Consider the following 13,443-nt stretch of genomic DNA (forward strand, 5'->3'; position numbering starts at 1 on the left):
CAGCAAATGTTAAAACATAAGCCAGGCTAGTTTCCTGATAAGGAAATCACCTGGGGTGAAGGTGAGGAGGGGCTCTGTGTCAGACAGCATGCGCCCCCTCAACTCATGGTTAGTTTTTGAAGGCAGAGTTGGAAGAAGGGTTTTAGAGTTGGAAGTTAGGTGACTAGGGGAAGCAATGCAGCAAGCAGGAGTGACAGAGAGATGTTAGAGAGCAATGGTTGAGGTCTGTTTGGATCCAAGGCTGTGGCTATGGGAGAAACAAGTCCCTCTAGGGGTGCCAATGCTGTGAACTACACTATAGGCTCAGGTTATATATGTGTGTTGCTGTCGTTGGCATCCATCTGTCTCAAGAGACAACGGAGTGCACCTCCTCCAGAGGTAAAGTCAAACCACTGTGTTAGCAGCACCAAAATGACTTCCCTGGGGCACAAGTCTGAGCAGCGTGTATGGAGATCCTGTGCTGCCCAGATGACAAGACCCACCCCCTCTTGGCCTCGCTGATGTGGTCCAAAGGAGAGCAGAACAATATGTTTGGCACCAGCTTAGTGGCCAGGAGTTGCCAGAAGGAGGCACACAAGGCATAAACCATAGGTCATAAATACACCACAGTCTCCACTGTGCCTCATTTCCAAAAGAGAGCATGAACCCTGCGTAAAGCACCTGGAACCCCCTGGAATCTCACACTGCTCAGAGATTGGGGGTGATGTGCAAACAGGACCCTAGTGCATGTACAGCATACGCTCAACTTCTATGGTCCCTCTCCACTTCAAAAGAAAGGTTTTCTCAGCAGGTAGCAAAATTCAGAGCCATATGCACAAAGGTACACAATGCACATTTAGGCTGAGCAAATAAGTGTCTTGTGGCACCATAAAGACTAAGTTGTTGCACTGCAGGTTGTTGCTCAATCTAATAAGAGTTAAGGATAGCCCATTAACATCCATTTAGCATTGCATTTCATGCTGATCAATCTCTAAGGGCTTGTTCATTCACTTTTTAATATATTGCGAGATTTATGGTTCCCCAGATAGCACTGGCCCAGTTTCACAGTCTCCTTCAAGAGGCACTGGAAATCTTGTACAAGCTGGAAGCACAGTATGATAAAACAGCGACAATGACTACAGCTATTCTTATCTTATGGCCATTCAAATTCTTTCTTTTATAGCTGCACTGTGCACCATGGGTAGGAAAAATCAAGAATTTTTTAACTATGACACCCGCCAAGGTATTGAAAGATATGCATGGAAGATATCTAACTTGAACTCAGCAGAAAAACAGGCAGTAACTCACATGGAAGTGAGAGAACCGCCTCTGATATACTAATGGTGTCTTGGAACAATTGTACTTCGCCTTCCATTTTCCTTCTAATACTTTTTACAAACTGTTCAGTGCCGCTTCATTTTTAGAAACCCAGATTAGAGACCCAGATACTCAGAGGTAACACACGAAAGGGAATGAATACCTGATAACTAAAAGGAAATTAATTAGTTGTTGAATTGCTGCAATGATGGCACCGGAGTTATCCTAGTTTACAGGAAAAACTTCTAATCTTGAGAATTTGCATTATGTCTAGAAAAAGGTAGAGACCTTCTTTGAAGTGGATGGTGTTAGCTTTGGCCATGATCCAAAAGACTGAGTGTTTGAAAGATCATTTACATGTCTCCTTTGAAAGCAGCTCTTTGCCATTTCATAATCAACTGCAGAAGCACCGTGGCTTTCCTAAACTGTATTAAGACAAGACTGAGGCTGGATCTACATAGGTTAGCAGAATGAAGTGACGGATTCCTAAAGTGGTAGGCTATACATTAGATATTGTAACCCAGCCTTCTCATGTGGTTCTTTTTTAACATTTGAGATCATTAAAAATTGTATTTGGCACCCCCTACCTCCACACTTGATACAATTCTCTCCCCCCACCTCATTCTGCTGCACTTGAGGCTAATTCACACAATATTTGCTACATGTATAGTAAGCATTATGACAAGACTTCCAAGTATACAAGCTTCACTTAACTTGTATGAACTCATTCAAACCAAAGAACCACGCACAAGCTGATGCCAAGTTGCCTTTGTTTTTAGCACATGTGTAATGAATCAGGTCAAGTGCATGCATCTGTGTGGGCATGAGATGAATGAATGAAATGAAACAATGCAATACAGGGAGCTGGTTAGCACAGGAATTGTGTAGGAAAAGATTATTGCGCCTGAACAAAACACTATATTGCATTGTGTTGCTGCTCTCAAATTAGGAATTATTAGAGCTTTGTGTTTTCCCCAAACACGGATGTATGCAAAGGGTGCTGTAATATAGGGTCATGGATAATTTTTTGCAAAAAAATAATAATAGAAAAAGGTCTCAATTTGTCAGAAGGCTCATCCTGAAAAATGAACAATAATTACCTATCCAGCCAGGTTGTGTATATATTATATTCTAGTGACTGGCTATTGTCAAGCAAAAGAGTTTAAATTCTAAATTAAGCTATAAAGGGGTGGGGAAACATAGTTGAGACACTTCCATTGCCATGAAAAAGAACAAACCAGACTTGTCCTATAATTATACTTATTTACTTACTACACCAAACCTTTATTAGGCATTACAAATATAGGCCATCATAAAAGATCCATGTATAATTTTTTAAAAATATATACAAATAAACAGCCATGTAAAAATATGTAATAACGAGGGTTTTCATTGGAGTTTCTTCCCACTAAATAGTGCCATTCACCACTCTTAGAGATACTATTGATAAAAACTCAGCCACTTTTGCAGTTACTTCCGGTTTAATGTCAGACAGATAGAATCTGATATTTTCATTGTCCCGTGATGTCAGATTACCCCAAAAAGGGGATAGCAAGCATGGCCATAGCTGGCTGAGGCAGATACAAGAAAAACAATTCAACTTGTGTTTGGCCATTATTATCGGTTCACCAGAACATTAAAAATATGCATAAATAACATATACAACAAAACAAGCCTCTTAAAAAGCAAAACAGTTTAAAAACCAATTAAAGCAATTAGATCAGGAAGTTCCGAGATCAGGGGAATGCTTGTCCAAACAAGGGTGTCTTTGAGAGCTGGCAGAATGCCACTACTAAAGGGAGCCTCTCATAATTCAGCAGGGAAGGGATTCCACAACATAGCACCAGTTGTTGTGGGACTACAACTCCCATCATCCCTGGCCATTGTCCATACTGGCTTGGGTTGATGAGAGTTGGACTGCAACAACATGTGGCAGGCACATTTGCTACACCTACTCTAGGTAAAGATAAAGGGACCCCTGACCATTAGGTCCAGTCGTGACCGACTCTGGGGTTGCGGCGCTCATCTCGCTTTATTGGCCGAGGGAGCCAGCGTACAGCTTCGGGGTCATGTGGTCAGCGTGACTAAGCCACTTCTGGCAAACCAGAGCAGCGCACGGAAACGCCATTTACCTTCCCGCCAGAGCGGTACCTATTTATCTACTTGCACTTTGACATGCTTTCGAACTGCTAGGTTGGCAGGAGCAGGGACCGAGCAACGGGAGCTCAACCCGTCATGGGGATTTGAACCGCCGACCTTCTGATCGGCAAGTCCTAGGCTCTGTGGTTTAACCCACAGCGCCACCCGATCTATTATATCTTGCCTTTATCCATGAAAGAGAACAAAAGCTACCCAGATAACTCACATGCCTTCTAGCTTAACTTCAGCTGAATATCTAGCAAATGAAAGCTTTTGCTTGGCTGAGATCCTGGGAAAGTTCTCATTATCTCTTTCACTCTCTCACATATGCTCTTATCTTTCTGGGGCATCAGAGGCCACAATGGTAGGATGAAAGTGAATTATAGTGCAATCTTGTACACATCAGAAGTAATCCTCACTTCATCCCAGGTAAATGTTATGCATCCTTACATGTGAATAAGATTTCTAAAATACTTCCTGAGTCAATTGCAGCTTTTTTGTTTTGTTTTCAGGCAAATATTTTTACCGGAGAACACAATGTTGTTGTTATTGCCTACTTTTGCTACTTTGTGATCTGATGTGTGCAGCATTGATGTGTTGATGGTCGTGTTTTGTGACCAGAGTTGGGGGGGGGGGGGAGATAGCATTTTGGTCCTTCAAGCACAACTGGTGACACCAATAATAAACCATACTTGAGCTTCTACTAAGATCATAAGAATAGCTGTATCAGGCCAGCACTCTATTCTCATAGTAACCACCCAAATACCCACAGGAAACAGGACTCAAATACAACAACACTCACTCTCGGTCAGTAGGGTTAAAATGGTGGGGGGGGGGGGACAGAAGGGGGGGGAGGGAGTTCCAGAAATGTAGGTTTCCTTAGAAGCAAATTGCATTCTCATGTATAAAACAACTTACATTTCAACAAAACCTTGCTTGGGATTGTTCAACTCAACTCTGATATGACTGGCTTAACAATAAGCTCCAAAGCAAAATAAATCAGAACTTTTTATGTATCTGGCGTTTCTAGAATATATTGCTAAAGTGTTTTGCAAAAGGAGATTTTGCTAGCAAGAAATAACTTCATCATAACTGTGTGGGATAGATGTACACTCTAATGTCTTCACCACTATTCCCAGAAGTCTGTGTGCTTTAAATATTAACACCATATTACAGATATATACGACTAAATTATGAATCCATGTAAAACATTAAAATATGAGCTATAGAGCTTTGAAACTTCACCCATGAAAGTTTAATACCTTCTGGAATGAATAAGTCAAGTAACTGTGCCAGTTCAGATTTAGTATGGCACAAATTTTTTACTGTCAGATTGTTTATAGGGAGAAAGAGTAGAACTGTTTTATAAGCACTCTCCTTGATATAAAACATTTTTATATTTTCATACGTAGGCATTTTTTATTTTTTATTATTATTTTAAGATAATGATTAAGATAAATACAAAACAAGAAGGGGGGGATAATTCATTATTTACAAAAACAAATTCCCTTTGGGGAAGAGTGAATGCTCTCAAAATGAATATTATTCCCAGATTCATTTATATCCTGAGAGGACTTCCAGTTTTTATATCTGAATCATATTTTCAAAAGATAAACTCATTGTTTAGGAAATGCCTTTGGGGATCAGCAACACCAAGAATATCCTTGCAGAGAATGCAGCTACAAATTCAAGAAGGTGATTTTGGAATCCCAAATTTGGAATTATATCACTAAGCTTACATACAGTCAAGTACTAAATATTGGAATCCCACTGTTGGCCCTAATTTTCTGATGCGGGCAACCCTACAATATATGTACATAGAACCTTTGGTTGGTTGGACAATACTAGGATTGAAAAATTTGAAGTCTCAAGTGACTCTGGGGAAAAATTAATATGGAATATATTGGCTAATAAAAACAAATTTGACTCATTTTCACTTGTTAAACTTACTCTGTTGCGAAACCCCACACTAAGAACTGCAAAAAAAGATGGTGATATGGAAAAATTGGATGAAAGCAGATGTTTTGACATTGGACCAACTGATAGATGGGGAAGATGAATTTTATACTTTTGCCATTTTAAGACAAAAATATCATCTATCAGATGCAGCCCAATGGCAATATCTTAAATTACAACTTCTCCTACCCAAGTGTGTTTGGTCCATCAGCCCTTTCAGCTTCCAATTGGAGCAATTGGACAACTCATTCAAAAATAAAAAGCCAGTAATTGCTTTTTATAGATATATATTAACAATACAAAAGTTCAATACACATACAGTAAGGGATGATTGGAATAAAGAGTTAGAACTTTCATTATCACCCAGACAGTGGGAAAATGTATTTAAACAAAAGCAACATTGGACTAAGTCCCAGTGCAATCCACACCACTTATTTCATGGTACATATTATTTGCCTCCAAAAATCATATGCCTTCTTAAACTTCTGCCACAAATGAGGTCAGTGCGCACTGGTGCCAGAAAACTTTCAACGGTCAAACTGTATGTTGGAATAGATTTTATTAAGTCTATCTGGTGTTGGATACTACCATAGCAACAATTTATAACGAGTTTCCCATATTACAAGACTTTAATACAGATGCGACCAAATATCTGGTCTTAAATTTATTTTATTCCATGTTTTTAACAGTTTATATGGAATCAAAGTGTGTTTCTGCTCTTGTTCTCCATCTTGGCTGTGAATCCTGGTCTGGGAGAGTGGGACTATGACTGACTCCAGCTACAAATGCTGAAGCTGCTGAGCAGATTCAGGTTGGGGGTATTGATTAGAGGATTTTATTGCTGCTATTGATATTAAATTTGTGTGTTTATTTTGTATCTTTATTATGATTTATGTGGAAAGTGTTCAGTTTGGCTGTGTGCTTTTTTTGATGTTTTATTTATTGTTTACGACTACATTTGTTGTGTTTGAATTGTTTTGTTTCTATCTTGTAAGCCGCCTTGAGCATGGTTTTAAATAAAATGATGTATGTTTGCAGGTATGTCCTCTCTCCCACATAAGAAGGGATGCTTAAAGTTTATTTTAAGCTACACATAGTCCAATATCGTAAGTGCACTTCTAAAATAGGTTATAAAAGGTATAGATAAGATACGAAACAACGTAATAATTTGCTGATATGTTTTATTGTAAAGAATGCAGGGTGAGGGAGGTGTGGGGAAGTCCAGCTAACAATCTAAAAATGTATTTTGAAAGTTGGAGTATTATTTATTTTTCTTCTTTTTTCTTCTGTAAACTGAAAATGCAATAAAAACGTTTAAAAAAATAAAATAAAATAAAATAGGTTATAAAAAGGCACCAGTCAATATAAGCCACTGAGAATGGGAATTGCCCCATGATGTGGTTTTGTATTTAGATATGATTGACTTTATGCTTTAGCAAAGTCTAGTTAATATATATATATATTTGTGGATGCTTACCTATTCCCCCCCCCCCCCCGCTCTGCTCATCCAGGCTTTTTCTACCTTGTTCAACTCCACTGGCTCCTACCCAGTGACTTCTGTTCTCCCAGTTCTGCTTCTGCCATTGCTCCTACTTCCCTGTGTCTGCAGATGCCAGTCAGCCATCATGGTGCTACTTTCATTAGAATCTAATTCTGCAGCAAAGAGAGGAAGGCGGTCCTTCATAGCACTGAGATGCCATGAGAAACGTTTCAGGAGTACGGATGGGATGGGATATAGGTGCAGTTTGTCAAATGGCAACTCACTGAAGGGTCTTTGCTCTTCATCCCATATTGAATAAGAAAGTTAGAAATTGCATGGATGACTAATGCTGCAATCCTATACAGTGGACGCTCGGGTTGCGCATGTGATCCGTGCGGGAGGCATGTTCGCAACCCACAGCGTTCGCAACCTGCAGCACCGTGTCTGCGCACGCGCAGGTTGCGATTTGGCGCTTCTGCGCGTGCACAAAATGCAATTTAGCACTTTCTGCGCATAGGCGAGCACTGAAACCCAGAAGTAACCTGTTCCAGTACTTCTGGATTCGGCACGGTGCAAAACCCGAAAACGCAAAACCCGAAGCGTCTGTAACCTGAGGTATGACTGTATAAACTTATGAGGAAGTAAGTTTCACTGCACACAGTGGAACTTATTTCTGAGTAAGCATACACAGGGTTGCGCTGTTAATGGAGTTTTGGCGACTTGATTTCTTGATGACTGTGAAGTGTCACGTACCAATGGAACACGGCTGTATTATAATAATGCCTATTGTATACCACCCTGGGGTCTGAAAAGATGGCGGGTAGTTTTAAAATATTTTAATTGTAAAATACATAAATGTTTTCAGCTGAGATTTCCAGTTGCATATTACCAAATCTACCCCTGGATTATTCAGCACTGGAACAAGCTATTAATTGATATTTTTCTTTTCCCCTTCATTGACTTCCCTGATGTTCTTACCCCACCTTATTTGGCCTTTACAGACAAGGTGCTGAAAACTTCTTTTACACTTGTATCAATGTGTGTGGAAAGGGATGTCACATGACAGCACCATCCACCTCATAGATCTGAGTGGGAAGCTGTTGCACTCCCTTATTGCCCCACCATTAGCCAACTAAAATACTGGCCCACCAGCTAAACCAAAGGTTGGTGTTTTCACAAACTCTCCACAATTAAATAAAATATTGCTTCAGGAGGAAGCTACTTTCAGATGAGATGGAGAAGGTTAGATAAATGTTCTAAACATTTTTCGCCTGGAAAAAAAATTCAACTTGAATCTTTCAACTTAAAATGAATTCTGTTTTCCAAAAGAAAACCCTGTGGGTTTCTACCTTTCTCCCATCCTGTTTAGATTGCAGGTTGACACACATACCCCCACAGAATTTTTGGAAATGCTTTATCCACGCAAACACAAATGTTCTGTCAAGTCATAAGTATGTAACAGCTGTTACCATTAAATAATTATCCAGAATAATAATGCTCTTGAGATGGTATTTGCAAAACATTTCTTCATGTTTCAGAAGACGACGCTGCAAGCTTAGCCTCTTCCCAGATAATTAGTGCTAGGCTGTTCATTTCTTTGAACCAGGGCATCACTTTATTATTCTTCCTTTCAACTGCTTTAAATGATTCATTCCCACTCTCTAGCACCTACTGACAGAACCACAAATCCAAACTAGTATTTAAATTCCATTTTCAGTGTCACTTGCCTCCATACGATAACAATAAGTTTAACATGGATAAAATAACGACGCTGATTACCCAAATCTGTACGTGGGTTAAAAACAAAGAAAAGAAAATAGATTTTCCATCTCCTATTACAGTACTACAGATGGCGCATCTTTCAATACTGCCTCCTACACATGTGAAACAAGGGGCAACAGCTCGATCCGTTTACAGCTTTCTTCCCTCAATATAAGAGGGTTGGTGGGCGGGAGGGAAGGAAGGAGGGGAGACTTGTGGGGAAGAGGAAGAAATCTTTGGCGGTGTGTGGCTGCTGAGCAGAAGCGCGGAGGCACCAACCCAGCACACTCGCCCCAGTCTGACCCCCGCTCCCCAACACCAGCAAGAGAAAGACGCCAAGCAGTCGCCCCTCTTCCCTAAGTGGCCACTCTCTCCTCGCCAACTTGCCCCCTCTCCCGCAAAGGGACGGGATGCCCCTCTGCCTTCCGGGATCAAGCCCTGAAACTGCCACATCGCTTTCTCCTTCCTAACCAGGGGTGTGCCAACTTGAATTAAAAAAGGGGGGGATAAGCCCCACCCTGCATAACTGATCACAAGACACATACTATTTGAATAGCAATGCTCATCAACTTGGGAGGGGGCTCCGCAGACCCTTCCTTTATTGGGAGGATCGAAGGGATCCTCGGCCCCTATGAGTTGGTTCCTGTGGTCCTAACTCTCCAGTCGCCAGCGCCACCTGGCCGTCTTTCCCCTCCCCATCCCCGCTCCAAAGCGAGACTGCTGGCCGCCCACACGGCTGTCTAGGAATGTCTCCTCTCTGCGGAACCACGATCTCTCTCTCTCTCTCTCTCTCTCTCTCTGCCTGGACCGCTCCGCGCACCCCCACAATCCCTTGCACCGCGCAGGACTTCGCTGGCCCTGCTGTGCCCCCCGCATTGCCTCGCCTGGCGACAAGCGCCCCGGCGGCTGCTGCACCGCCAGCTCCTCCTCCCCTCACTTGGCCGCCCCCCGCCCCGCTTTGTCCAGGAACGCCTCCCTCAGCCTGGGCAGCCCAGCGCCACCCTGCCTAGTGATAAGGGGGCAGCCGCCGCCGCCGCCCTGACGCGCCAGCAGCAGCAGCAGCAGCAGCAGCAGCGCCCAGGATGTCGCCCTCCCTGAAGCGCTCCAGAGCCCTGCACGGCTAGTTTCCTCCCCTCACAACCCCGCCACCTCCTCTTCCCCGGCGGCGCCCGCGCAAATCTCCCGCCTCCTCACCGTCCCAGCTCCGACTCCAGGTCGTAATAGTCGGCCAAGGTGTCTCTGTTGGAGCCGTCGATCCAGTAGTCCGGGACGACGGTGGGGCCGGCGGCGGCAGGGGCGCCCCCAGCCCGGCCCGAGGTCGGGGCGGCGGGGGCGGCGGTGGACGAGGTGGGGGCGGAGGAGGGCGACGACGACGACGACGACGACGAGGGCATGGTGACTTTCAGCATGCTGCGGCGCGCGGCAACGGCGCGGGCGTCGGGCTCTTCAGGGGCTGAGGGGGAGCGAGAGGAACAAAGCGGCGGCTAAGCGAGGGAGGCGGGCTCGGCGGCGGCGCCTGCCTGAGGAGCCGGAGCTGCCGGCCAAACTTCCAGGCGGGCGCAGCAGCAACAGAGGCGCTCCGAGACTGGCGGAACGGAAAGGGAGCTGGGGAGGAGGCTGCGGGAGGAGCGCGCGCGCGTCCCCTCGAGCGCGCGCGCGCCCCCGGACACACCGAGAGTGTGTGTGGAGAGGGGGGGGGCGTCGCCCCGAAGAGAAGCGGCTCTGGCCGAGCAGAAGCCCACCTACCCTTCCCTGACGAGGAGGGCAAGGTGAGGTTGGGCGCAGCGCGTAACGTGAGGGAAGGCGAGAGGGCGCGCGCGCCTCTATCTCTGCGTGTATGAGTGAATGCGCGCGCGCGTGTGTGCCAAGTGGACGGGTGGTGGAGGGAGCCGGGCGGGCTTCAGAGGTTCCTTTAGTCGAATGAGGGGGTTGCCGCCGCCGCCGCCGCCGCCGCTGCTGCTGCCATCGCAACACACGAAGGCAGCAGCGGCTGGCAGCCGTCCCGGCCTCGGCTCAGCGCTGCCGCTGCCCTGCCTGCCTGCCAGCCTGCCAGCCACTCTCGGCGCGGGCGGGCGGGGTGTGTATGCGAGACCCAGACAAGCCGGGCAGAGGCAGCCCGCTTGGGGCGCTTTCCTGCCGGTGGAAGGAGGCGGCTCGCGCTCCACACTCCGCTCCACTCTTGGGCGCTTCAGCACTGGAAGCGAATTAGAGAGAGACCCCTCGCTATCCTCGTCCTCCTTTCTGTACGAGGGTCAGGCTGCAAAGCCATCAGTCCCGCGCAAAAGGCGCTTTCCTTTGGATTCGAAACAGGGGTGCCAACTTGAACGAAATATTGGGGGGGCTGGGTGTCAAGGAAGCTCCACCCTGCATAATCGATTACAAGATCCAGGACCTAAGTATCAACCAACCCCGTTGGTCGAGTATCACATGCTTTGACTAGGTTCAGCCTGGGCAGTTTCACACACTAGGCAAAGGCCAACCCAGGTTGCCTACAAAACTTCCACGCAACCCATCACAACTCCCTAAGGAGTGTGCCCTGTCATATGATGCACATATTTGCAAATGTGCATTTGTCCTATCATATTCATCCTACTTTTTTTAAGACAAAGCTTTCATAGGCTAGAGTCTGCTTCACATGCAAGGAGTGTTATCCTCCATTGGAGAACGTGCAGACATATATATCAGGAGTAATGTGAGCCGAGTGGCTCATGTGCATAACAACCGGCCACTGCACCCATTTACTGTGCCTTGTGGATTATGTGCACACAGTCTGACCATGCTTATAATGAATTACCAGTTGTTACACACCGTAGCTGTTGAACTCACGTTACCTCTAATACATGTATGTGCATATACATGTCTACACATGTGTAGAGAAGAAGGGATGGAAACAGTGGGGTCTAAGGACAATGAAATGTAAATAATACAGGATATGGCATTTTTAAATCAAATGCATGCAAAGTGAGCATGCATGAGAGCAGGGACTGGTGAGATTGTCATGCCTTGGACTGATGGATGAATTGACACCTTTAGTGGGACAGAAAACCATTATCTTAGTTCAAGATAATGAACTTGATATATTCAATATTTCCTGATGAGTTCCAGTTCAGCAATTTCATGCTGCAGTCCCCTTTGAAATCATTTAGTTGGGGAACAGTGGAGTATCCTGGGAGACCAATATTCTCTTCCTTTGGTTTCTTAATGTTGCCATTTCTGATACGAGACATGTGTCCATCTATTTGTTTGCACAGCAACTGACCTGATGGTTCTATGTAGAAAGCTGCATGCTGAAAATACTTGGAAGGTAAGTACACTTTGACATGTTTAGGTGTACTGTTAAAACATCTAAACCATATATAGGGTCCTTACATAGATTAATGCATTGTCAGTAAGCATTAGAAATAATGAAATTTAAGTGAAGAAGAGTGTAATGCAAAAGCTAGCCCAGGTGACCTTTGGAGTAAGGTAGGTTGGAAATAAAAGGGTAAAACATGATGTCATACACCTGAGAAGTGGCATGGAACTGCTGTACTCAGAAATTATCTGTAGATTGATGTCCACAATTATGAACTATTGAAATTATAGTATAAAAATCGGGGGGGGGGTAGAATAAGGTGGTGCAGGTTTAAATACAGTGGTACCTCAGGTTACAGATGCTTCAGGTTACAAACTCCGCCATCCCAGAAATAGTTCCTTGGGTTAAGAACTTTGCTTCAGGATGAGAACAGAAATCGTGCGGCAGTGGGAGGACCCATTAGCTAAAGTGGTACCTCAGGTTAAGAACAGTTTCAGGTTAAGAACAAACCTCCAGAACAAATTAAGTTCTTAACCCGAGGTACCACTGTATTACGGGTTTTTCTGGCCACACCACAGAGGCTTCCTTGCTTTTTAAGGATTTGAACAGATTATCAAGCTCTCTCTATAGTCAGTGAAGATTGCATCTGGCATTACCAAAAGGCATTAACTGCAATCTTGTATGCCAAATGTGTGTAGTTCTGCTGCTGGTCTAGTAGTAACTTTGATCAGGGCATTACATGTGCCATGCGGGACATTTTTTAGCCCAAAGGCCAAATTGCTTAGCTGTTATCTCTTCCATCCCTGCTGCCAGAGCCAACTCCCTTTCTTTCCTGCTGAAAGGTACCTGGTGAAGGCAGCAAGAATGGAACAGGATGCAGCTGTGGCTTTCCTCCATCACTTCAGCATCATTTGAGCACCAAGACCTTACAAAGGGGCAATAAGCCTTGGGAAATTATAATTCTCATGGATCCTGGTGTCCAATCCACTGTTCCTCCAACATTCCAGGGTAAGGGATGGCGAACCTGCAGATCTCCCAATGCTGTTGGGTTACAAATTCTATCACCCCAGAAACATTGGCTTGGGGCTGATGGCTGGAATCCAACAATATCTGGAGGGCCACAGGTTTCTCATACCTGTCCTAGGTCTTAGTCAATGTTGCTAAATGCAAATCTTCATTTTCATTGTCAGTAGCATAGGTTTGTGGGGAGGATGAGAAGCGGGTGGCTTAAGAGAGCTCCAGATGGACTTGCTCTTAAAATCAGCTAATGTGGGCTCGGTCTAAACCAAGTCCTAATTTTAAGCAAGCCTGGGAAAGCTCACCCATCACTTGTCAAAAGATTCCTGCTATACTCACCACGGTGTTGTTTTCATCGGTGTTGTTGGATTGTGAGGCCTTTCTTCTCTTAAGACACCCAGTTTACGCATGCATGCCTCCTCCTTGATGCCCCACTTGCTGTTTCTTTCTGCCCAGCCTGGAACTTTTCTTGGCTCCTGCACTGCACTTCCTGTTGCTA

General features: G+C 44.7%; 1 protein-coding gene across 2 annotated transcripts in view; it reads right to left on the reverse strand.

Annotated features, from left to right (window-relative positions):
- The window catches only part of CAMK4 (calcium/calmodulin dependent protein kinase IV), a 90,111-nt gene extending 76,668 nt beyond the window's left edge, over positions 1-13,443 (reverse strand). For both annotated transcript variants that reach the window (XM_081880532.1, XM_081880531.1), the window contains exons 1-2: positions 13,284-13,443; positions 9,827-10,085 (exon numbers count right to left, since the gene is read on the reverse strand). In XM_081880532.1, the coding sequence (XP_081736658.1) occupies positions 9,827-10,041 (215 nt within the window). In that variant the 5' untranslated portion in view covers positions 10,042-10,085; positions 13,284-13,443. The remainder of the gene's footprint in view (positions 1-9,826; positions 10,086-13,283) is intronic.

Source organism: Podarcis erhardii, assembly GCF_964252035.2.
Source record: "Podarcis erhardii genome assembly, chromosome: 11".
NCBI classification, from domain to species: domain Eukaryota; kingdom Metazoa; phylum Chordata; class Lepidosauria; order Squamata; family Lacertidae; genus Podarcis; species Podarcis erhardii.